This window comes from Lytechinus pictus, chromosome 17 (genome assembly GCF_037042905.1).
Source record: "Lytechinus pictus isolate F3 Inbred chromosome 17, Lp3.0, whole genome shotgun sequence".
NCBI classification, from domain to species: Eukaryota; Metazoa; Echinodermata; class Echinoidea; order Temnopleuroida; family Toxopneustidae; genus Lytechinus; species Lytechinus pictus.
Window position 1 is genome coordinate 12,712,792 of NC_087261.1, and position 26,366 is coordinate 12,739,157.

Below are 26,366 nucleotides of genomic sequence, written 5' to 3' on the forward strand. Positions count from 1 at the left end.
GTCGCGCATAGTCCCTCTTCGCGCTTTTGCCAAAGTGGACCGATCTCGAAAGAACCCGTAACGAAGCAACACGATGACACAACGAACAAATTTGCCTGATCTATTCCCTCGTCTTCGTTTCTAATCGCACGCCATATCAAACCATTGGTGACTATTCCTTCGTCTTATTGGGATATATCAACACTTCGCTCGCCTTCGGAAGCAATTTTCTCAAAGAGGTGAACCGAAAAATCGATATCCTTTGAATGTCATATTTCTCCTTGGCTTACCGTTCGTTGATAAAATTTGTCAACAGTTACTGATCGCATGATCTGAAGGAAATTTTATTTGAATTTCGTTGAATTCGCGTGCATTTCGTTCATTTTACCATTCGTCACCCTTCGTCCGCCTACATTCGGTCAGGTGTGAGGGGGCTTTAAAGGACAGAGTGGTTTTTATTTGCATTAATTAGTTGTAAAATCGGTTTCTGAACCTCGGAAATTTGTCAAAAAAGCATTAATTTTGGAGGGTTTATTTCCAATAGGTCTAATGCCAATTGGTCTAATTACCAACTCGTCTACTATCATTTGGTCAATCATCAATTCGTCCACTATCCACATGGTCTAATTGCCATTTCGTCTGATAACCAGTTGGTCCAATAGCCATTTAGTCAGTAAATCATTTGGTCTAATTGGAAAAGTGTTAATTGGGCGAAAAGAATGAAAAGAAAATGGGTACTAGACCAACTGGTTATTAGACGAAATGGTCATAGGCGAACTGGTGATTAGAAGACGTGATGATTGGAGCAAACGGTTACTGGACTGAATGGTTGTTAGACGAAATGGCATTAGACTCAATGAAGGTTGATGAGCATAACGGTGAGTGGACGAGTTGGCAGTGGACGAATTGGCAATTTACTATTGGGAGGCTGGAACCTATATTTTTTAAGCACTACGTCTGAATAGAGACTAGTATCATCGTTTGATACCTCATCTTCACTGTTTATGTATCTTGCAAAATTATTGTAACAGCATTTATGTCATTCAATTTTCTGAGAACACGAAACAGACTTTGAGGCCCACGTATGTCCGTGGCCTTTACAGTGTATGACGCCATGTTCAGGTAGTAGGTACTATGTTGAACGGAATACAGCAGTGAAGACGAGGGTTCACAAAAAGCAGCAATATGCGTAAAAATACAATTCGAGATAACTTTGAAAAATTAAGAGGATAAATTGTCCTATAGTTTTATTTGTAGAGAAACCCCGAAGTGTTTAGAGAGGAAAATTACTTTGTTAAGCTACTTGGGAATATATCTATTGCGACATGAATGCATTGAGAAGTAAATCGGTGTGTTGTCGTTCAAGTAGGGCTATATTTTGAGACCACATTGCTCAGAATGATGGATTGTGGGTAATGAACCTTGCCAGATCGGAGTCATTGAGGAATTGAGGTGGGGCTATTAGGGCTGTTGGTTCGTGCGCCCTTTAAAACATGTCTTTGAGCTAGCTTTGGAAATATAAACCAGCCTCTAATTTTATTTGGATAGAGAAAGTAAAATATGTTAAGAGGGAAAGTTAATGTCTAATTATACTTGTTACAATAATCTTCGTAGTAGGAATCGTACTCAGAGTGTAACATGGAAATATCAGTCGTTTTTTTAACGTTAGGAGACTAGAAAGTGGATAAAGAAAGTCAAGTATTTGATATTAATAAGATACTTACATAGAAAATTTGTACTTAAAAAAAAAAATCCTGCAGCAGAGTCTCGAGAACACATGTAATCTTACATGTATATGTGTAAAATTACAGAAAACTGGCATTTGGTGTATGTTAATTAAAAAAATTATTGTATTAAAACTGTCCCCCCCCCCTTTTTTTAAACAGACCTGTTTTGTAAAATTGTAGAAAAATTAAAAAAAGTCTTTCCTGTTATAAAGATTTACATAAAGATTTGGTTATTTTTTTTTGTAAAATCTGTTTTTTAATTTGTCTTTTGCTTTTCTAACAGTGTAAGATACATCATAATATTCGTTTATCCGAAGGATTGTTATACCGAAAATGAAATAATTTCAGACGTTCATTGAGGTGTAATTATTGCTCTCCCTCATCATGCTCATTGGATTTACACAGTATAAATGAAATCGTTTCCAAAGTGGAATATAAAGCAAATAACCGCATTCCTGCATTGGTTTCAGATAATATGTTAAACTACTATTTCTTCAGCGATGTGCATGCATCTGTCATCGATTTTCAGCTTCCCTTCGAAGAAATCCACATCCAATTTACCTCTGAATTGACTTTTTTTTTTTTGTAAATTATAAGACTTTATTTACATCTTCTTTCCTTGGTTATCGGCACTTACTTTTTAGAGGACTAGGTATGTGAAAGGGAGCACAATGATCTATGAAGATGTAATCATAATTTGTGTTTTTACAATTCATTTCCGGTGTATTTATTTCATGAGAATGACCAATTTTATGTAATGTGTGGAATGAAATTCACCAGTCACATTCATCGGAATATATTTCATTTTCCCCAACAGATCATTAAGGGTATTATGTCGCCTACAGTATAGGCCTTGTGATGTTTGCAGTGTTTAATTTCATTATACAGTATTGACTCCATTATCATTGTATACATACGTATCTGCGATGCGAATAGGCCTACATGTAATGAATGGACCTATCTGCCACAAAATGTCACGTATTTCGTATCAAATATGGATTCCGTTTACCAAAACCCCATTATGGAAAAAGGGTTAAAGTACTTTAGAATCAAATAATTATCGATTTGCCTAGTGGTCATGCACAAACAGTTATTTCATTTACATTAGTAGTTCAAACCAATGAAGCAGCACGATCAACGTCTTGAAAACAAAACCCTCAAAGCAAAAACTTTTGAAAATCGACAATCATAAGCCAAATCGGCAAACTCCCGTTCAGTGGCGTACCGTGGGTCACGGCATGGGGGGGGGGGCACCTGCAACATTTTTTAGTCACTTAGTGAGCGCGCAAAGCGCTCTCAGTTGCCACAAAATGCCGCAAAATGTCACGTATTTCGTATCAAATATGGATTCCGTTTACCAAAACCCCATTATGGAAAAAGGGTTAAAGTACTTTAGAATCAAATAATTGAATGATTTGCCTAGTGGTCATGGTGATAAGCACAAACAGTTATTTCATTTACATTAGTAGTTCAAACCAATGAAGCAACACGATCAACGTCTTGAAAACAAAACCCTCAAAGCAAAAACTTTTGAAAATCGACAATCATAAGCCAAATCAGCAAACTCCCGTTCAGTGGCGTACCGTGGGTCACGGCATGGGGGGGGGGCACCTGCAAACATTTTGAGTCACTTAGTGAGCGCGCAAAGCGCTCTCAGTTGCCACAAAATGCCACAAAATGTCACGTATTTCGTATCAAATATGGATTCCGTTTATCAAAACCCCTTTATGGAAAAGGGGTTAAAGTACTTTAGAATCAAATAATTGATCGATTTGCCTAGTGGTCATGGTAATAAGCACAAACAGTTATTTCATTTACATTAGTAGTTCAAACCAATGAAGCAACACAATCAACGTCTTGAAAACAAAACCCTCAAAGCAAAAACTTTTGAAAATCGACAATCATAAGCAAAATCGGCAAACTTCCGTTCAGTGGCGTACCGTGGGTCACGGCATGGGGGGGGGGGGGCACCTGCAAAAAATTTGAGTCACTTAGTGAGCACGCGAAGCGCGCTCAGGTGCCAGGAATGCACTAATAGAGACAGTCTAAGGACAGTGCCATTAAACGGATATGTATCTCACTGATCAAATAATGCAAGCGCGAAGCGCGAGATGAAAATTCTTGGTATTCAGACCTAAAAAGGGACATTATAACCATTTTGTTATATCATGATACGTGCATGTCTCATTAAACATTGCGAGCACGCAGCGCTAGCTAAAATTGTTGTATATATTGACCCAAAACGGAGATTTTAAGTACTATATTTTAGGAATCCATTAGCATTATACATATCTCACCAGTAATCTAATGCGAGTTCCAAGCGCTTGCTAAATTTGTTAGAATTACATCTAAACGCATGAAGCACTTGTAGTCATTGTAATTATGATTAACGTACGCATGTCACTAATGAAATATTGCGAGCGCGAGCTGAAAATCTATGAAATTCAGACATGAAGCACTTGTAGTCATTGTAATCATGATTAACATACGCATCTCACTAATCAAATATTGCGAGCGGGAAGCGCGAGCTGAAAATATAGGAAATTCAGACCTGTAGGGGCATTTTAAGGCTTGTTTGTAGGAATTCACTAAGATCATACGTATTTATCGTATACGTATCGGATTATCAAACTTGCAGAATAATAAGGCTTATTGTGTTTTCGAATCCTACGAATAAACGATTACTTCCTGTATTAAAACATTTGGACCACTAAACCTTCCAAATATGGAATATTTTACATCTAAGTATAGCTCTGTGCGTCATGTTGCAGTATTCATTGGTAGCAAACGACTGGCATGATGTGGGTGTCTCCACAAACAGGCCGAGAAATTCCTCTTTTGAAAGCGAAAAGGTACTCAACAAAGCGGGTGCCTTTGATTTCTATTCTTTTTTTCAAGCGGAGGTGGCATTGCCGAGTGGTCCAAGGTGCATGACTAGACACATGAGAGTCCGCGGTTCGATCCTCGGTTAGGGAAATAGTAAAGCTTGCAAAAAATTACCATGGAAGATATCCACGAAAGGTGTTCGCACACTAGGTGGTCGTCTGCGTCAGCCTAGCTTGACTAAGTGACCGTTGTGGACCGTATGTCTGTCGCAATATAGCCGTAGAATACCGTACTGCACCCGCTGCGGACTGTTTACATCAAACGATAGCCTCCACAGTATTCCTGTCCAGAACGGTCAAGATGGTCTGTTAACTGTCCTCGACATATTCTGAAATCTACTCTCATGTGGAAGTACATAACGTAATGGAGAGAGATGATAATTTTGTCCTGACTATCTGAATCGTTTGCATTGAAAACGAATATCAATCACTTCATTCTAATTTTGGTTTTGATTCAGATTGTGATGAAGATCTATGTGAAAACGGCTGGTGTTTGGAGACTATGAAAAGTTACAAATGCATCTGCTTTGCTGGATTTCAAAGACCCCTCTGCACTGGCGTACCTAGGATTTTTCACAGGGAGGGGGGAAGATTCGTCCGCCAAAAAAATTGACAAGGAAAAAAAAAAAGGTCTTCAACCACAAATAAAGAATTTCGTACCAGAAAAAAAATTGACAAGCTCCCCCCCCAAAAAAAAAGGTCTTCAAGACTCGTTAGGGGGCAAGGATATGTCCCTTGCATGGGTTGTGACTCGTCAGGGGGGGGGGGGCAGTCTGCACCCTCTTCCCCCGTAGGTACGCTAGTGTCCCTCTGCAATGAAGACTAAGTGACCGTTGTGGACCGTATGTCTGTCGTAATATAGCCGTAGAATACCGTACTACACCCGCTGCGGACTGTTTACATCAAACGATAGCCTCCACAGTATTCCTGTCCAGAACGGTCAAGATGGTCTGTTAACTGTCCTCGACATATTCTAAAATCTACTCTCGTGTGGAAGTACATAACATAATGGAGAGAGATGATAATTTTGTCCTGACTATCTGAATCGTTTGCATTGAAAACGAATATCAATCACTTCATTCTAATTTTTGTTTTGATTCAGATTGTGATGAAGATCTCTGTGAAAACGGCTGGTGTTTGGAGACTATGAAAAGTTACAAATGCATCTGCTTTGCTGGATTTCAAGGACCCCTCTGCAATGAACGTGAGAAAATATAAAACTGATTCAACGAATTATGATATATTTCACATATTTTTTTTACATAAAGTGATGTTTAGCGTCATTGATTTAAAATCAATGATCACTAAAAAACTAACGTGCTTAGTCATATAATTTCGTTGTCAAAAAAAAAAAGTCATGTCAGGACAAATAATAATATATCGTGATTGTAATTTTTTGTTCATATTTCTAGCTGCAGAATCACTATTGACTGACGAAATGATGATGACAAAGACGGGAGAAACGAGCACAGCAGACCTGGTGACCACTGATACGCCCTCAAGGACAACACATCTAGCGGAATCCCTTGAAAGTCCATCCGGTGAGATGAAAACGTCATAGTTTTAGAAGATCGAGGCCTTCAAATGAGATCCGGTTCCCGTCATATAGAGTGTTGTGATAGATCAAACTTAAACTCCAACCGAGAAAGTGGGAAGTTCATATCAAGAATTATATTTTTTGTGTCATTCTAGGCCTAAATAAATTCTTTATGTAAATACTTATGTAAGGATAATATGTAGTCATTATTTTAACTTTCTTATGGCGTATATTTATTATCTTAGGTTGTATAGAATATTTATGTGAGAACGGCTGGTGTTTGGAGACTATGGAGAGCTACAAATGTTACTGTTTTGCTGGATTCCACGGGACCCATTGCAATGAACGTGAGGAAAAATTCTATTTCAATTCAATTAAACATTTATTTCTTCCGATTGACATTACGCAGGTTACATCCAATTTCATATTATGAAATAAATCAATACTACTGTATAGTAATATAACAATGTATGTAATTAAGTTTCTATGCACATGGAAGGAGGTGTAAAAAAACGCAGAAGGCAGCAGATGCTTGACTGTGCCGGGATAGGCCTACGCCTGTAAAAATATACAACTAAACAACAAATACAAAAAGAAAGGGCTAATACATAGAAGGTAAAGAAATAGAAGAGAGGGGAAGAAAAGAGCTATAGAAGCGAGCATGAAGTAGAAGAAGAAGAACGGGCATGAATTACTTCGCATGATACAAGATGAATATACATGAATAAAATAGTACAACAGGCATTTATGATACAAAGTAGCAACACGAAGATCGAGTAATCTACAAAGTACGAATCATGCCGCACCATAAATTAATGCTTGCCGTATTACTAGTATTACGTTGGCTCGCAAAACAATGACAAAAAAAAGCACGAAAACTTTACGGACATTTTTTTTGGGGGTATGAAACACCCTTGGTAGTAATTCCAAGTTGCATTGCTCATGACACCATTCAGGAAAATCAATTATCCGTACCCGTATTTGCACAGCTTTAAAACATTCAAGCTGACAATGTCAATATGCTCCATTCCCACAATCCCTCAAAATTTAGATAAGCAAAGAATCTCTTTACAATTGGTTGAACTTTTTAGTATTTTAGAGACATTTACGTTAATTGCAATTGAATGACCTATACCAAATTAATGCATTATTAGTTCAGTAATCGTTGAAAAAATCATTGTCTTCTAATTTTGCATGATTCCTGGGGTTCTCGTTTTGTAAAACGAATCGTCAAGACACACAAACATTCACATGAACGACCCACCAAACACGTATGCAAAAACACACACCCACACTCTCACCCTCACAGACAAACGCACTTACACATGCAGTACAAACATTATTTTTGCAATTTTAATTGTAAGTGAGCCAGTGGACGTGAGGTTGTGCTTGTGTGGGTGTGGCCAATATAAGAGTTCATGTAGGCCTATTACTGATCTATCAAGATGGCTGGTAACCATAACCTGGGGGGTGTTTCATAAAGCTGTTCGTAAGATACGAATGACTTTACGCACGACTGGTGATCCTTTCTTGTGCTATGTGATATCCCTATATGTAATTGAGCTATGACCTAAGAACATGTTCAAGTCGTGCGTAAAATCGTTCGTAACTTTACGAACGGCTTTATGAAACAGCCACCAGGGGCGGATCCAGGATTTTTCAAAGCATTTACCCGAAGAAAATTTGACAAGAAACAAAGAAAAAGGCAACACTTGTGTATGAAGGACATATTGCAATTAAAAATATATGCTGTGACTTTCAAGGGGGGGGGGGGCACGAGCCGGATGTGCCCCCCTCCCCCTGGATCCGTCAGTGACCGAAACATTTGATGACAGGAATTAATGTGGGGTTTCCTTCGATTTTTTTTCTCCAGGTACAGCAGATAATTCGAGCTGTCAAGATATTTTCGGATGGTATGAAGGCAATCTTTATTGTTACTTTGATGAGAGAGTCAACTTTTCTCGAGCACTGACGAACTGTCGGAACATCAACTGGAAAGATCAGGAAGACGATCATTCTCCTGGTTTTTCCGATCTAGTGTCCATTCACAGTGATGGGGAGACGAACATTATTTTGGACTTGTGCAAAGGAAAAGTAAGTACAATACGCCCCTAAAATAATTGCAAGGCTCATTTCAAGATAATTTGAATTGTGGGCGCGCCGTGTCGAGTGGTTCTGACTCTAGCCTTTCAAACAGAGGGTCGTGGGTTCGAATCCTAGCCATGGCGTGTTTTCCTTCAGCAAGACACTATGCTCCAATCGACCCTTGCGAGGTGAATGGGTCCCCGGCAGAATTAATTCATTGAATGCACGAGCACTGAAAGGCAGCTCGAACTAAATCCGGTGTAATAATAATAGTAACAATACTAACAGTAATAGTAAGAATAGATAGATAGATGGCGCTATACAAAATGCATATTATCATTATTATTATATTTGTATGTATTTCCTGTCTATCTCATGTGTATTCGGGAGTCGTAACGTTTAATCATATTGATAGAAAAATTTGAATTGAATTCATTAGATTTCCATTAGTATTTTCAAACAAAGTCAAAGTTTGTGGTGTGTATTGACCATCAACCAATCCCGTAGCACCCTCCGGAAGCAATTGCGTTTGACGCACCCCCACAGGGGCCGCGGAAGCGGGGGGCTGGGGGGGCTTCAGCCCCCCCCCCCCAACTTTTTTTTCCAAAACCGTGTACAAAAACGTAAAAATGACCATAGGATTGTGATTTTTTGCACGATCAGCCCCCCACTTTTGGCTCAGCCCCCCACTTTGAAAACCGTTCCGCGGCCCCTGCGGCCCAAACAACAACAAACAAACGCAAGTTACAAATGTGTATGGTCTGCATTGACCATCAACCAATCCCGTATGGCCCTTTGGAAGTAATTCCGTTTGACGCACCCCCAAAACAACAACAAACAAACGCAAGTTACAAATGCGTATGGTGTGCACTGACCATCAACCAATACTGTATGGCCCTTTGGAAGTAATTGCGTTTGACGCACTCCCAAAACAACAAACACTCGCCAGTTACAAATGCGCATAGTGTGCATTGACCATCAACCAATTCCGTAGCACCCTCCGGAAGCAATTGCGTTTGACGCACCCCCCACAGGGGCCGCGGAAGCGGGGGGGGGGGGGGCTGGGGGGCTTCAGCCCCCCCCCCTCTCCCACTTTTTTTTCCAAAACCGTGTACAAAAAACGTAAAAATGACCATAGGATTGTGATTTTTTGCATGATCAGCCCCCCCCCCCCCACTTTGAAAACCGTTCCGCGGCCCCTGCCCCAAACAACAAACAAACAAACAAACGCAAGTTACAAATGCACATGGTGTGCATTGACCATCAACCAATCCCGTAAGCCCCTTTGGAAGTAATTCCGTTTGACGCACCCCCCCAAACAACAACAAACAAATGCAAGTTACAAATGCGTATGGTGTGCATTGACCATCAACCAATCCCATAGCACCCTTTGGACGCAAAATTTGCTTGAGGCACCCCCAACAACAACAAACAAACGCACGTTAAAAATGTGCCCGTCTGATTGGTTGATAATCCCGCTGCGATTCGTTTTAGGAGTTGTGTTAGATTGCAATTCTTCTGCAACGTGCCAATGGTGCGTGGGTGTTTCACAAAGCTAGGTTTAAGTTTCGAGTGACTTTAAGAATAGTACGGGTGATCCTTTCTTAAAGGACAAGTCCACCCCAACAAAAAGTTGATTTGAAAAAAAGGAGAAAAATCCAACAAGCAAAACACTGAAAACTTCATCAAAATTGGATGTAAAATAAGAAAGTTATGACATTTCAAAGTTTTGCTTAATTTCACAAAACAGTTACATGCACATCCTCGTCGGTATGCAAATTGGCAGACTGATGACGTCATCCACTCACTATTTCTTTTGTATTTTATTAAATGAAATATGAAATATTCTTATTTTCTCCTCCTTGTCAAGTGAAACAAAGTTTTATAATTTCTCCCTGAACATGTAGAATTACCATTATTTTAACAGTTTATGGTTAATAATTAAGTTGGTCCTTTCTTGTCAAATCTGTGTAAAAATTGAAATATTGTATAATTAAAAATAAAATAAAATAGTGAGTCATCGACTCTCTCATTTGCATATTGCTGAGTTGTGCATTTAACTGTTTTGTGAAATATAAGCAAAACTTAAAAATGTCATAACTTTCTTATTTTACATCCGATTTCGATGAAATTTGCAGCATATGTTTGTTTGGTTTTTCTCTATCGACTCAAATCCACAATTTTTTGGGGTGGACTTGACATTTAAGAATATTTTGTGAACTTCATACTTATCCACGGTAGTGTTGATTATTTTAAAGTCAATATTTAATTTTGTATATAGTGTATATACATTTGTGTTACAGTGTTTATATCTTTATAAATTTATAGGATTTTGCTGATTATTTTACTCTACTTATATCATATTACCCTTGTATAAAATTTTGATAGGGGGTCTATATCTTACAAGCTTTGCTTTTCAGTAGGCCCCTCCACTTTTTTCATTTCATTGTAAAAATGATTTATTACGAAATGTACTTTGAGGATTTGTGGAATATGAATATATCAATTAAATATAACAAAATAAATAAAATAAAATAAATAGCAAATCAACTCCAAGGGAAATCTTGTGTTGTATCACTTACCACAAGAAAGGACCCCCAGTCGTCGTTAAGTCGCTAGTAACTTACGAACACCTTTATGAAACACACAACAGATGCCTAGGGTATACAGAGTATGCAAAATCGAAATGATATCACATTGCGTTTGTTCTAATGTAAAATCATGAATGTTCTGTTATGATGCATTTGTCATAGAGTGTGTAAATCAATATGCGTTTTCAATGCCTCGGCTCAGAAAAAGTGATCAGAAATTGAACAAGAAAAGCGCTGTGTTAATCCCCTTTTTTGTTGCTCATCTGAATTTGCTTGAAGAAAGGCTAGGTGTGATGGGAGTCCTGATCATTATTTCTTTCTTAAAAAGATAAACATTTTTATGCTTGAAGAGTAAATTGGTCAGTCTGTTGGCCGCCTTCCCTACGCAATCTCGAATCCGACATTTTGTAAGACTACGTCAATGCAATTTCTTCTGTATATATATAGGCTTGCCGAAATCAGAATCAATGGATAGGACTTTATCAACCAACCCCAGAAGGTGCCTTTGAATGGTCGGATGGAACGGAGGTGAACTACACTGCATGGTTTCCTTTGCAACCGGATAATAACATCCCTCATCTCCCAAATTCTTCAGAAGACTGTGCTTATATTTGGAAGAAGAAATATCTCACTTCTTCTAGTGAGCCCAAATCCTTGAACGACTCCGCTGTAAAATTCACGAAGCAATATATAGGACCAGGAAAGTGGAACGATAACGAATGTTCCGCTACTATGGCCTACGTTTGCAAGATAACCTTCCTATGTCCTAGGCCTTGGGTGTTTTTCCAGGGTAATTGTTATCGTTATTATCATGGGGAGCGCGTCAACTTTACTCAAGCCGTGACGAATTGCAGGAACACTGACAAGTCCAAAGGCCAACCTGATCTCGTATCTATCCACAGCGACGAGGAAATGAACTTCGTTGCCAGTCTCTGTACACAGGTAACTTTACATGATAGGGGGGCACTTCCATTGACGAGTGGATACCATGCGCGACCATGGGGTCTCGAAAAGCACCCTATATTAAACAAGTATTTTCCATATTCTGAAAATGCACCCCTTAACAAGTATTGGCGTATGAAACCCTACCCTTAATAAGTTTTGGAAGCAAAACGATACCCTTGGCAAGTATTCTCTGAATTGAACCCCTAAACAAGTCCCGGGGGGGGGGGGGGCACTTACATTGACGAGTGGATACCATGCGCGACCAAAAAGACACGTAAAAATATGTCTTTTTCAAGATAGGGCACGTTACGTACGTAACGTAATAACGGTGTCAAAAACATTATAATGGAAAAAGGGTATCTATTTCGCCAGGAAAGCTACGTGTTTAGAATTTGCGAGGGTATAAAAATCAAGACTAAAATGTTTTATAAAGGATGTCATCAATACAATACTACGTGTTTAGAGTATATGATTTGCGCGAGTTGGGCTGTTCTAAACCCAATGATGTAGGTAAAGGTAAAACCGACGACCGACGTCCGTGACATACCGCTGTACTTGTTTATGGGTTCAAATCAGGGAATACTTCCCAATAGTATCGCATTGTTTCCAATACTTGTTAAGGGTAGGGTTTCACACGCCAATACTTGTTAAGGGTGCAATTTCAGAATATGGAAAATACGTGTTTAGGGTGCTTTTTGAGATCTCATGGTCGCGCATGGTATCCACTCGTGAATGGAAGTGCCCCCCCCCCCCGGGAAACAAGTACAGCGATATTTTAATTGTTACATGTCACGGACTTCGGTCGTGGGTTTCACCTTTAGCTACATCATTGGGTTTAGTACGGCCCCACCTCCCATACCTCGTGCAAATCGGACTCTAAACACGTAGTATTGACTGTTGGGCAAAAGTACATCCTTTATTAAAGATTTTAGTCTTTTTTATACCCTCGCAAAATTTGACCATAAACACGTAGCTTTCCGAGCTAAATAGATACCCCTTTTCATTATTGTAGTGTTTTTGACACCACGTTACGTACGTAACGTGCCCTGTCTTGAAAAGGACATCCTTTTTACGTGTTTTTTTTTTGGTCACGCATGGTATCCACTCGTCAATGCAAGTGCCCCCGGAATATGATCCAATAACCTTTAAGTTTATGTCCACTTCTTAGAAGTACAATGACTTTGTCGTCGTGGTGACACAAGATATTTTGCCAAGTCGACTACTAGAAAGTTTCATAACTCGGGTGCAGATCAAGCATGGTCCATTAGGTGGAAGGATAATGAAACATTTCCTCAACACTTTCCACGATCGGCTGTTCGAAGAAGAGCTGTTAGCTTTATGTTTACAAAATTATGTATTTCATAAGGACTAAAAGATGGTACAAGCGCAAAGCGCTATTAGACCTGAAAAAAAAGGGAACATTCCTTTTTTTTTAATCATGAGCATGGTGCTTATCCATCAGCGTCAGCCGAAATTTTCTGTATAGTGACCTGAAAAATGTTGGTATCAATAACGCATAAAGCATTTTAACTTATTTGATGCAAGATAAAAGAGTGATTGGGAAGAAAATGCCTCGGTCAAGGGCCATACAGGGAATCGAACCCCGGACTTTCATGATGTAGTCAGGTGCCTTAGACATCTGCCACGGCACTTTGCCACCTCGTATTAAAGGGAATCGATTGATGCAAGCGCAAAAAGCAAGCTGAAATTATTTATACTGACCTGAAAAGGGGACAATTAACGGGATTAAGGACTGTTTGTAATCATAAACATGATTCATATCGTAGACAGCGGGGGTGGGAGTGCATCCCCAATTTTCTGAGAGGGGGATGCGGTGTGCAATCATCTCCCAGGTTTCAAGGTGGGGAAAACCCCCGATATTCTTTATATGATATGAAGTTATTATCAGTATCATAATCATTATAAATTTCATTGCTATTAGAACCACCATTAGTCCGGGAGCCAATTTTTATCTTCATATAGCAATAAAGTATGTATTCCCTTAGTAAGGAAACGCACGTCTGGCTGGTCGTTAGTGGTGGGTGTGGTCAGGAGGGCGTTGAAAAAGAAAAAGAAAAAAAATTAGGCTAGCCTAGCTGAAAAAGAAACATCATGAAATCGGTGGGACATTGTCTTGCTTATTATTAGGGTCATTGAAAAATAATGCCAGACATAACTGAAAAGTTTATCAATCTTAAGGGTTTGACCTTTATACTAGCGTAATGCAAAAGTCAAACAGCGATGTATTATCTACATGTGTTTAGTGTCACACTTCAGACCCGGCTTAATATTGTGTTCGTGTTGAGAACCCGATGCACCAAAACTTCTGCATGCAGATGCAGAAATGGGCTGCTGATTGGGTTTGGGTGAGAATGTTAGAGGGCAGGGGTTGAGGGGGAAGGGTCGGGGATGGAAGAACATAAGGGACATGGTATCATGTCCCTTATGTTCTTCCATCCCCGACCCGGTTCCATGACAATTGCTCCGCCGACATTTGCTCCGCCGACAATTGCTACGCAAAATACGACAACTGCTCCGCCGACAATTGCTCCGCCGACATTTGCTCCGCCGACAATTGCTACGCAAAATACGACAACTGCTCCGCCGACAATTGCTCCGCCGACATTTGCTCCGCCGACAATTGCTACGCAAAATACGACAACTGCTCCGCCGACAATTGCTCCGGACAGTTGCTCCGCCGACAGTTGCTCCGTCGACACTTGCTCCGCCGATATTTGCTCCGTCGACACTTGCTTCGCCGATATTTGCTCCGTCGACATCTGCTCCGCCGATAATTGCTCCGCCGACATCTGCTCCGATTATACGACAATTGCTCCGCCGTCATGTGCTCAGATAACAAAATTGCACGAACATCTTACAAATTGTTCTGTTCTTATTATTCGTTAATTTTTTATTTATTTATTTATTTCATTCTCCCCCCATCATCACAGCTTTCTGCTTAAAAAAAAACAAATTGTTCTCCCTGCCGCTGACACTTGACAAATTGTAACGCAGATTGTGAATCTGGATTTTTGTTCATATATTATTATCATTGGTTTCACTCCGGTCTTGAGCGGGGAGAGAATGTGGGGGGGGGGGGGTGCTGGACACACTATCTCTTCTGCTTTCCAGCAACTTATACACCATACATTCGCGCGGGCTCCCCTCTCCTCTCTCTCGTTTTGTTCTTTCACGCCATTTATTTTCATTATCAGCATTATAATTTTTATCAATATTTTTTATTACGTCTTGGGCCTTATCTACCCTTGCACCTTTTTTCTTTCAATTTGTTTCAATGATCATCACTGGCGTACAGATGGGGGAGGGGCGTTCTAGGGGTCACGGATCCCCCATTCTCCCTATCAATGGAAAAAACGAATAAAGGAAAGGAAAATAAATGTCATCCTTGTCTGGCCCCCTCCATTTTTTGTTGTTGGCTCATTACGCTACTGGTGAGTCACTATAAAATTATACTTCGGTTGTATTTTGTTCTATTCTGTGCAATAGCGACAATATAAATATATTTTGATAAATGAATATATGTATGAATCTCTCTCATAACATCTAAACAAATAAAGTTGTTTTTAAAAGACAATAATATATATACCAGTAATATATATTATTGTATTTTAAAAACAACATTATTTGTTTAGACGTTATGAGAGAGAGATACATACATATATTCATTTATTAAAATATATTCATATTGTCGCTATTGTCCCTTTTCTGGTAAATATATCCAAAATATTCAATCAGCGCATCATGCTCTCATTTCTTTTACGAGATATCTCCCCCCAGGTATGCTTCATGTTTACAATAAAAAAATGCGTAGAAATAGAAAGGGGAGATTTATACGCATTTTTTAAAATTGTAAACATGAAGCATACCTCGGGGGGGGGGGGGGGATCTCGTAAAAGAAATGAGAGAGCGATGCGCTAATTGAATATTTTAATTATCCTTTTTCTATCAGTGATAGATCTGTGTATACGAGAAGATATGGAAACCAGAGTGGAGGGGTGAGTCGAGAAGGTGACACGACATGTAGCCTTTCACAAGTTGGTATTTTCGTGAATATTAATTTTTACTTACTGAATGTCTTGGTCATGTTTGTGAGGGACAAAATTTGCCGACAGTAAACATTTTGCATGACTACAGTACAGGTTTTCGACAAATAAGTTGGGGTACCGTTGAATTTCACCTGGAGCAAATATCTCCACTCCGGAGCATATTTAGCCAGAGCGATTTTGACGCTAAGAATGGGGTATATCTAAGTTTTTTTGTACTGTCATAATTATTACATGAGCACGCGTATTCTTTTTCATTTTAATCACCAGTCACGTAATAACACTTATATACACAAAATGCCACTCCCATGAATAAGAATATCTATCCCTCCTTTGTGCTTATCCCTCTTATTCTATTTCTTTCTATGTTATGTATCAGGGGCCGAAGCCCCCCACTTTTTTTTTCCAAAACCGTGTACAAAAACGTAAAAAAGATCATATGATTGTGATTTTTAGCATGGTCAGCCCCCCATTTTGAAAACCGTTCCGCGGCCCCTGTGTATGTCATGCAAGCATTGTTTAAATTTACTTTGCAATATATTATAATATACAAAAATGGAAATTGACGTCTTCAGCCTGTGCTACAATTGTTATGCGCATGAAAGTACGAATAAATAAATAAATAAATAGTCGTCGCATTATCGGAGCAATTTACGGCGGAGCCATTTTCGGCGGAGCAGATGTCGGTGGAGCAAATATTGACGGAGCAGATTTTGGCGGAGCAGATATCGGCGGTGGAGCAAATATCGGCGGAGCAATTGTCGTATAATCAGAGCAGATGTCGGCGGAGCAATTTTCGGCGGAGCAGATGTCGACGGAGCAAATATCGGCGGAGCAAGTGTCGACGGAGCAAATATCAGCGGAGCAAGTGTCGACGGAGCAACTGTCGGCGGAGCAACTGTCCGGAGCAATTGTCGGCGGAGCAGTTGTCGTATTTTGCGTAGCAATTGTCGGCGGAGCAGATGTCGGCGGAGCAATTGTCGGGTCACCCATGGTATATCTAGCTTGATGGAGGGAGGGGGTCCTTAAAAATGACAAAAGCAAAAAAAAAAACTAACACCATTAGGAAATTAACCCCCTACGTTGGTCATATAATTACAATGGAAAGGGCCTAATCTTTTTGTCAACAAGGGGGTACTACACTGATCATGCAGCTGGGATTTGGTATCTGTATTTTTCTCCCTTAACCCCCTGCTAAAACCTATTAGTTTTCGTTTCAATATCATGCGATTGATCATAGAGACCGCTATAGGACTCCGACATAGGTTGTCGGTCTTACGGCCAAGATGATGCTAACTTATAAGCCCTGCGCACACTGCGATTCGTTGCGATCGAACTTTCAAAGAAATTGCAATGACACTTGATATATATGAACATTTCAACCAATATAATTTTAGTAATCAGAATTCAGAATTGTGATGGGATTACTGAAATCGTAATTCAGTCAAGTTCGAGCCTCCCTGTAGGTATAAAATCAAAATCAATTCCAAATCGGAATGAAGTATCCATCGCATGCGACTTAAAGCCGAATTGGACTTAACTCCGAACACAGGGCTTACTGGAAAGCAAAATTATTATTTTTTTTTTATTCCTAACATTATGCCGAACTTCAAATAAAATAACTGTGCTCCTTGGAAATGTCTCCACATCTTTTCCAGACCTTCCATAAATTGACATGCCTCTGATAACTGTCCTCCTCATCGGGATACCACCCAGTCTTCCCTTTACCTCCTCCCTTTGATGTGGAGGAAGGTTCATATCTAGGTTTGAACAAGGGCTGAATGTAAGATGATTGTGGCTGGGTGGCTGAGTCAACATGGACAAGGAGATTATCATAACATAAAAAGGGGGAGGGTAAGAGACCCGCGGAAGCTAAATCAAGATGATCGGTATACAGTTCCTTGATAATGATAGATGTCTACACAGTACGCAACGATGACAACAGTAGAAAATTAGTAAAATCACTCTTAAAAGTACACCCACATCACCCCCACCACAACCATTCCCCCCTTTATCAATGCTTATGCGATCTGCAATCAGATCAAGGTTTCAGCACAAAATAGATATCTGCTGAAAAGGGTTTGAATTTAGACTTCACAAACGAAATGGTTCTGAAAAAAAAAAAAATATTCCAAGTACTATTAATTTGCACATTTTTTTTCGCTCGGTCGCAACGATCACTCGCAAACAAAAAAACAAATAGGTTTTTTTTGCAGGGGACAGTGGAGACGGGATGATAAAATAGATCAGCTGCATGGTCGGTATAGTACCCTCCTGCTGCCCAAGATATAGGCCATTTCCATTGTATTGATATGACCAGTGTGTATTAACACTTATAGTAGGGGAGAGAGATAGGGTTCCCATGCACCCGAATGATATATTTTTTAAACCTACATTTTTGTAATCCGTAAGATGTGTAGTGAATGAATTTTGATGTTCCCAAAACGAAATATTGTCCCACGGGGTTCAAATTCAAGATGGCGTCCAAAATGGCCGCCATATTCATGGGATTTGGATTTTCGTACATAGATTCCGACACAAACATTCATTTGCCACAAAATTAGTGTCATATGAAAGATAAATAAATTTTCTACAAGCTGATACTTTTCAGGGGTGATGAAATGGTAATTCGGTTGAGATTTTAATAAGAAAAGTGCAATTTTGAGATTTTTTTCCCAAAAATTGAAAAATTGCGAAATACATGATTTACCATAAGTCTAAAGAAAATGAAGGAATCGCCTCGAAAATTTCTAGAAAACTTTCCTAATATACAATTAAGTGGACGAAATTCCAAATCAATGTCGTTTTTAGTCACAAACTTATTATGTCTCAAACTTGAAAATTCAATTTTCAGAAATTTAGCTTTTTTACTGCATATCGGAGACTTGGATATATTAATGTATATTGTCACATTTTCAACCCAGAAAATGGAAATAGGCCTTAATAAAATGCGAAATTATCTATTATTTTGTTGGTAGAATTTACTACAATCCCTTTATTCTTCGATTTCAAGTCGGTTGATATAGTTTTTAAAAGAATTAAGACTTTTGGCCAAAATTTGTATGTTTTTGGTAAAAAAAGATTGCACATGCACTGTTATTGATCAGATTTATTATGAATTTCAGTAATAAATGCACAATCTCAACATTCGATATGAAAGAGGATGTATCAACGAGAATATTTGCAGGCTTCATGCCACCATAAGTATCTTCATTTGCTTCAAATAGAAGGAAAATAGGCTGAATGTATTAAGCGATTTTGCGCTAAAGTGAGGCCAAAAAGCAACCTTAGTGTGGCAGTCACATCCATGAAAACGATTGCAAAGTGATGAACGGTATGTCATTCAAATAATACAATAGCTTGGATCAGCCTCTCGCATCGATTGTGTAGGTATGACTAACACACCGTAATGTCCAGTATGTAATGTGCATGGTAATAGAAATGTATCTGATTCAGAAGGATGCAAAGACAAAAAAATGTGTTTCTGTTACATTATAAAAAAAAAATTAAATATTGTCTCTTGGAAACAGTTATAAGATACACTAGCACTGCAGGTAATAGAGATGAAGTTCTTACACAATACACAGCTCAAAGGAATATGTCGAAGCTACCCCCACTTTATCTGTATTTTGAATCTATGGCCTGTATTCCTAAATCAGGTTTATCTTTGAACACAAAATTAGTGTCATATGAAATATGAATAAATTTTCTACAAGTTGGTATTATTCATAGGTGATGAAAAGGTAATTCGGCTGATCTTAATAAGAAAAGTGCATTTTTTAATTGTTTTCCCCAAAAATGAAAATTTGCAAAATACTTGATTTACCATATATCTAAGAAAAATAAAGGAATTGCCTTGAAACTTTCTAGAAAACTTTCCTAATATACAATTATTAAGAAATTGATTTTTTTACTGCATTTTACAGACTTAAATTACTATATTGTTATTATCTTTACCACCCCTTTTCACCACATTGATAAGTTTTTCTAACCTTCACCTTTTCAATCCTGGAGTCGTATACTGAATGAATTTATTTTTGATGTTCTGAAAACTTGAATATTGTCCCTTGGCCGCCACTTTGACGGCCATCTTGGATTCTGACAAAAGAACTCTTACAAATATTTTGAGGGTATTCTGAGTATGAGTAATTAATTTAGTGGGTTATCTTTATTCTTTACAATTTAAATCAAACAATTCTGATACATTAAAGTGCCAAAAATGACAAAAACCTCTTTCTGTTGACCAATGTAAAGAAGGAGAAGGCATTTTTGGAACATTGAGATGTGTATGGCTGTGTTATTAATCTATTTAATATTTTCAAAAGTAGAAAATGTGGTGACGAATCAGTACCACGGAAAAGGCCTCCTGTAAATTGCATTTTACAACTTCCAACAATTAACTTATATCATGTCAAAATGCAAGCTTTATGGTTCTTAGGGATGACTTTGACAAACAGGCAGTCAATCTTAGAAGTCATTGGCAGGCTCATGTGCTACATTTTGGGCGATCTTTTTGGGCTAAAACTTTGTGCCAATGTGATCTTGAAAGATATATTCCTGATCCAGAAGTTGTAAACTTTGGACTGGAAAAGCAATTTTGCTTGCTGCAAAATTCAAGAGAATTTTATTCTCTTTGAGAAAAAAAAAACATGGAATTTTCTTGGTTGCCATCCGGGCAACCATGATGGCAGTTTTGGTTGCCAACGTCACCCGGGCGACCGCTAATTTCGATTCCTGCTTTGGAGTGGGGATGGTGGATGGAATTTCCCTTACGTGTGATCCGTTCCTTCTCAAGATTCCTCCGTTTGGCTTTGATACTTCGTAAGACCTGGGTTCCTCACAGACTTTGGATGCTTTAGCTGGTATCCAAGTGTGTTATCTTGGATGTATAACTCTCACTGGCTGTCATACATGCAGAGGTGGTAGATCAGAACTTGCATGTCGATAATGCACTTCCTTCACCTTGCCTTGCCTATTCAAGAGAAAATCAGTGGCAGTAGAATCTCTCGAGAAATAGTGACTTGATAATGTGGTTCTGATGGGTCTACCAAATAACATTTCTGCTGGTGATCTAAAGTAACTTTCGACTGGTGTTGCTCTCAGGTTCATCATTGCTAGTTGACTGTCTTGGCCAGTCTGAGAACATTTTGTCAACAGATTCTTGACTGTACGAACCATCCTCTGAGCTAATCCGTTTGATCTTGGATAGTGTGGAGAAGAAGTAATGTGCTTGATATTCCACTTCTTTTTTTTCTGCTGCCTTGCTTGATGTTTCTGGCATGTTTCACACTGCTTTATCCACTGGTCGATGTCCTCGTTGATGTTTGACAAGAACTCTGTCTCACGAGCAAGTCAGCTGGTACTTTCGATTCCCATGTGTCCTAGGTGAAGCTGTCCAAGGATATCATTCCTCAGTGACTTCGGTACGATGACTTGACTTCCCGTGAAGAGTATCCCATGTGATAATCCGATGTTATCTCTATGCGACCAATACTGCATAAGGGATTTCAATAACTCTTGGATTGTTTCAGGCCAACTCTTAGTAACTATCTGCCATAATGATCTAGGTATTGGATCATTAGCTGTTTCTCTCTGAAGTTCTGTCCTCTTGTGTTTTCCGAAGAGTAATAAGTCGATCGCATATGCGAAGAGCAGATGGATTTAACTCTGACACCTAACGGTACATCGCATGCTTCCTTGGGATTACAAAGTCAACTCAATGAATCGGAAAGAATCATGTTGTTTCTAGGTCGGTAATTGACTTGAAACCTGTTTCCTTGGACTTTGATTATAAGCGATCGCTGTAGATGCGGCAGTGCATTTGTAAGAGTTTTTTCCATATAATTTCCAGTGGTCTGTGATTGATTATGACTGTGAATTCCTTCTCGAACTGATATTATAGAAGCGTTTGATACCAAACATTATGACTAAAATTTCCCTCTATGTTTGAGTAGTTGGACTGTGCAGTGGAAAGACTTTGGATGCAAACGCAGCAGGGTACCATCCTGAAGCAAGGCATGCTCCTAGATCTTTCATTGATGTATCCATATCGACAGGCCTCTCTCTCTGGGTCATAGAACTATAGGCATGCACCTGATGATATTGCACATTTCAGGCTGTTCAAGGAATGTTCATGATCATCGTCCCAGATGAACGGTACTTCCTTGTGGAGAAGTTATCGAAGTGGTGCTGACTTTTCCCACAAATTAGGAATATATGCTGCTAGGTATTTGAACAATATTAGGCATTTCTGAACATCATCCTCTTCGTCCTTGGGTAATAGTACTTGGGTAATGTGTTGGCTTCTACCTTGCTAGGATCTGAGTAGATATCTGATCTAGTGCACTTGGAGCCAAAGAAGTTGATAGCTTCTTTCTTGATTGTGCACTTGGAGCTGTTGAACACTGAGCCTTCTTGCTTTGCCGTCTCCATGAACAAGTACCGATTCTTACGGAAGCTTAAAAGTGCCACCGAGATGACGAGATAATTCCTCGTCTTCTCGACTTTTTGGGTCCGATAAAGCGAAAAGGCGTGATCCGGTATCTCGTCTTCTCAGCCTTTTTTGTCCAATAAGGCGAGACGGTGAAATTCCAAATCTCGTCTTCTCGACTTCTCGGATACGAGAAGGCGATAAAGCGAGATTCCAAACCTCGTCTTCCCGACTTCTCGGGTATGTGAAGATGAGAAGGCGAGATTCCAAATCTCGTCTTCTCGACTTCTCGGGTATGAGAAAATGAGAAAGCGAGATTCCAAATCTCGTCTTCTCGACTTCTCGGGTATGTGAAGGTGAGAAAGCGAAATTCTAAATCTCGTATTCTCGACTTCTCGGGTATGTGAAGATGAGAAAGCGAGATTCCAAATCTCGTCTTCTCGACTTCTCGGGTATGTGAAGATGAGAAGGCAAGATTCCAAATCTCGTCTTCTCCACTTCTCGGGTATGTGAAGATGAGAAAGCGAGATTCCAAATCTCGTCTTCCCGTCTTCTCGGGTATGTGAATGTGAGAAAGCGAGATTCCGAATCTCGTCTTCTCGACTTCTCGGGTATGTGAAGATGAGAAAGCGAGATTCCGAATCTCGTCTTCTCGACTTCTAGGGTATGAGAAGGTGAGAAAGCGAGATTCTAAATCTCGTCTTCTCGACTTCTCGGGTATGTGAAGATGAGAAAGCGAGATTCCAAACTTTGTCCTTCTCGACTCCTAGGGTATGAGAAGGTGAGAAAGCGAGATTCTAAATCTCGTATTCTCGACTTCTCGGGTATGAGAAGATGAGAAAGCGAGATTTCAAATCTCGTCTTCTCGACTTCTCGGGTATGAGAAGGTGAGAAGGCGAGATTCCAAATCTCGTCTTCTCGACTTTTTCGGTATTAAAAGGCGAAATGACAGGACAGCACGATCAACGAGGAGCCATTTTTACAGAGGCGAGAGGGCTCGTGTTCTGGGGACATCCCGATAGACCGCGGGTCCGATAGACCGCGGGTCCGTTAGACCGCGGGTCCGATAGACCGCGGGTCCTTTAGACCGCGGGTCCGATAAACCGCGGGTCCGATTGACCGCGGGTCCGATAGTCCGCAGTGTGTGTAAAATTATGATCAGATATATCAAATGTCATCGAGAGGTCCAAAGGTCAAATGATACGAGGCCATGGGGTTCTATCAGGTGCGGATCCATGGGGGGGGGGCGAGGGGGAACTGCCTCACCCCCCCCCCCCACCCCGAGCTCAAAAAAAGAGGGAGGAAGAGGGGAAAAGAGAGATAATAAAAAAAAAAGGAAGATGGGAAAAGAAGAGAATAGATAAGAGAGTAAGAAGGAGAAAGTAAGAGAAGAAGAGAAGAAAAAGGGGAAAGGAAAGACAAAGAAAAAAAGGGAGAAGAAAAGGGGAAAGAAGAGGAAAAAAAGAGGAGGGAAAAAGAAGAGAAGAAAAGAAAGGAGAAAGGAAAAGGAGGAAAAAGAAGAAAAAAAGAGGAAGGAAGAGAAGAATATTTAAATAGAGAAAGATGGGAAGAAAGATAAGAAAAGAGAGAGAGAGGAAGAGGGGAAAAGAAGAGAAGAAAGAGGGAAGGGGAGGGAGAAAAAAAAATTAAAAGAGAAAAAAAGGGGAAAGGAAAGAAAAAGAAAGGGAAAAGTAAAGGGGGAAAGAGAAAAAAGTGGAAGAGGGAAAAGAAAGAAAAGAAAAGAATAACGATGAAACGCTCCCGAGGTCAACATCTCCCTCTTCCGTTTCCCATCTCCCTTTCTTTCTTTGTTCTTTCTCTTATCCTCATTCCCCTTCCTTCCTTTCTCTTTCTTTCTCTCTTTCTTTCCCCCTCTTCTTTTCCCCCTTTTCTTCTCTTTTCCCCCATCTTTTCTTTTCCCCTTTTCTTCTCTTTTTCTGTCTTTTCTTTCCCTCTTTTCCTCTCTCTTTTCTCGTTTTTCCTCTCTTCCCCCCTTACTCTCTCTTTATTTCTTCTCTTTTCCTCTCTTCCTCTCTCTCTTTTGTTATCTTTCTTCCCATCTTCCTCTCTCTTTAAATATTATTCTCTTCCTTCCTCTTTTTTTCTTCTTCTTTCCCCCCTTTTCGTTATTCTTTTCTTTTCTTTCTTTTCCCTCTTCCACTTTTTTCTCTTTCCCCCTTTACTTTTCCCTTTCTTTTTCTTTCCTTTCCCCTTTTTTCTCTTTTAATTTTTTTTTCTCCCTCCCCTTCCCTCTTTCTTCTCTTCTTTTCCCTTCTTCCTCTCTCTCTCTTTTCTTATCTTTCTTCCCATCTTTCTCTATTTAAATATTCTTCTCTTCCTTCCTCTTTTTTCTTCTTTTTCCTCCTTTTCCTTCCTCCTTTCTTTTCTTCTTTTCTTTTTCCCTCCTCTTTTTTTCCTCTTCTTTCCCCTTTTCTTCTCCCTTTTTTTCTTTGTCTTTCCTTTCCCCTTTTTCTTCTCTTCTTCTCTTACTTTCTCCTTCTTACTCTCTTTTCTATTCTCTTCTTTTCCCATCTTCCTCTCTCTTTTTTTATTCTCTATCTTTTCCCCTCTTCCCCCCTCTTTTTTTGAGCTGGGGGTGGGGGGGGGGTGAGGCAGTTTCCCCTCGGCCCCCCCCCCATGGATCCGCACCTGATAGAACCCCATGGCCTCGTATCATTTGACCTTTGGACCTCTCGATGACATTTGATATATCTGATCATAATTTTACACACACTGCGGACTATCGGACCCGCGGTCTATCGGACCCGCGGTCTAACGGACCCGCGGTCTATCGGGATGTCCCCAGAACACGAGCCCTCTCGCCTCTGTAAAAATGGCTCCTCGTTGATCGCGCTGTCCTGTCATTTCGCCTTTTAATACCGAAAAAGTCGAGAAGACGAGATTTGGAATCTCGCCTTCTCACCTTCTCATACCCGAGAAGACGAGATTTGAAATCTCGCTTTCTCATCTTCTCATACCCGAGAAGTCGAGAATACGAGATTTAGAATCTCGCTTTCTCACCTTCTCATACCCGAGAAGTCGAGAAGACGAAGTTTGGAATCTCGCTTTCTCATCTTCACATACCCGAGAAGTCGAGAAGACGAGATTTGAAATCTCGCTTTCTCATCTTCTCATACCCGAGAAGTCGAGAATACGAGATTTAGAATCTCGCTTTCTCACCTTCTCATACCCGAGAAGTCGAGAAGACGAAGTTTGGAATCTCGCTTTCTCATCTTCACATACCCGAGAAGTCGAGAAGACGAGATTTAGAATCTCGCTTTCTCACCTTCTCATACCCTAGAAGTCGAGAAGACGAGATTCGGAATCTCGCTTTCTCATCTTCACATACCCGAGAAGTCGAGAAGACGAGATTCGGAATCTCGCTTTCTCACATTCACATACCCGAGAAGACGGGAAGACGAGATTTGGAATCTCGCTTTCTCATCTTCACATACCCGAGAAGTGGAGAAGACGAGATTTGGAATCTCGCCTTCTCATCTTCACATACCCGCGAAGTCGAGAAGACGAGATTTGGAATCTCGCTTTCTCATCTTCACATACCCGAGAAGTCGAGAAGACGAGATTTAGAATCTCGCTTTCTCACCTTCACATACCCGAGAAGTCGAGAAGACGAGATTTAGAATCTCGCTTTCTCACCTTCACATACCCGAGACGTCGAGAAGACGAGATTTGGAATCTCGCTTTCTCATCTTCTCATACCCGAGAAGTCGAGAAGACGAGATTTGGAATCTCGCCTTCTCATCTTCACATACCCGAGAAGTCGGGAAGACGATGTTTGGAATCTTGCTTTATCGCCTTCTCGTATCCGAGAAGTCGAGAAGACGAGATTTGGAATTTCACCGTCTCGCCTTATTGGACAAAAAAGGCTGAGAAGACGAGATACCGGATCACGCCTTCTCGCTTTATCGGACCCAAAAAGTCGAGAAGACGAGGAATTATCTCGTCATCTCGGTGGCACTTTTAAGCTTCCGTAGATTCTTGTCGTGTTCCTCCACGTTGATCTTGTCCTTCAATTAATGTGCTGCACTTGCGTGGTGCGGCTATGGTAGGTTTAGCGATGTCCTTGACATGAAGCATCGTTTTTTCCTTTGAAACTACCAAT

General features: G+C 40.0%; 1 protein-coding gene across 1 annotated transcript; it reads left to right on the top strand.

Annotated features, from left to right (window-relative positions):
- Positions 1–820: 820 nt before the first annotated feature.
- Positions 821–26,238, top strand: LOC135157250 (uncharacterized). The gene is made up of 7 exons (XM_064112222.1): positions 821–857; positions 5,694–5,795; positions 6,004–6,132; positions 6,374–6,475; positions 8,002–8,222; positions 11,252–11,746; positions 25,972–26,238. The coding sequence occupies exons 1-7, from the start codon at positions 821–823 to the stop codon at positions 26,236–26,238; spliced, it is 1,353 nt and encodes a 450-aa protein (XP_063968292.1).
- Positions 26,239–26,366: the final 128 nt, after the last annotated feature.

Bases quoted from the DNA above. Each gene is read 5' to 3' on its own strand.
- LOC135157250 (XM_064112222.1), top strand. From the start codon at position 821: ATGGCATTAGACTCAATGAAGGTTGATGAGCATAACG. The intron at 6,476-8,001 runs GTGAGGAAAAAT...TTTTTTCTCCAG, and splicing joins CGGGACCCATTGCAATGAAC to GTACAGCAGATAATTCGAGC. The intron at 11,747-25,971 runs GTAACTTTACAT...ATACCCGAGAAG, and splicing joins TTGCCAGTCTCTGTACACAG to TCGAGAAGACGAGATTTGGA.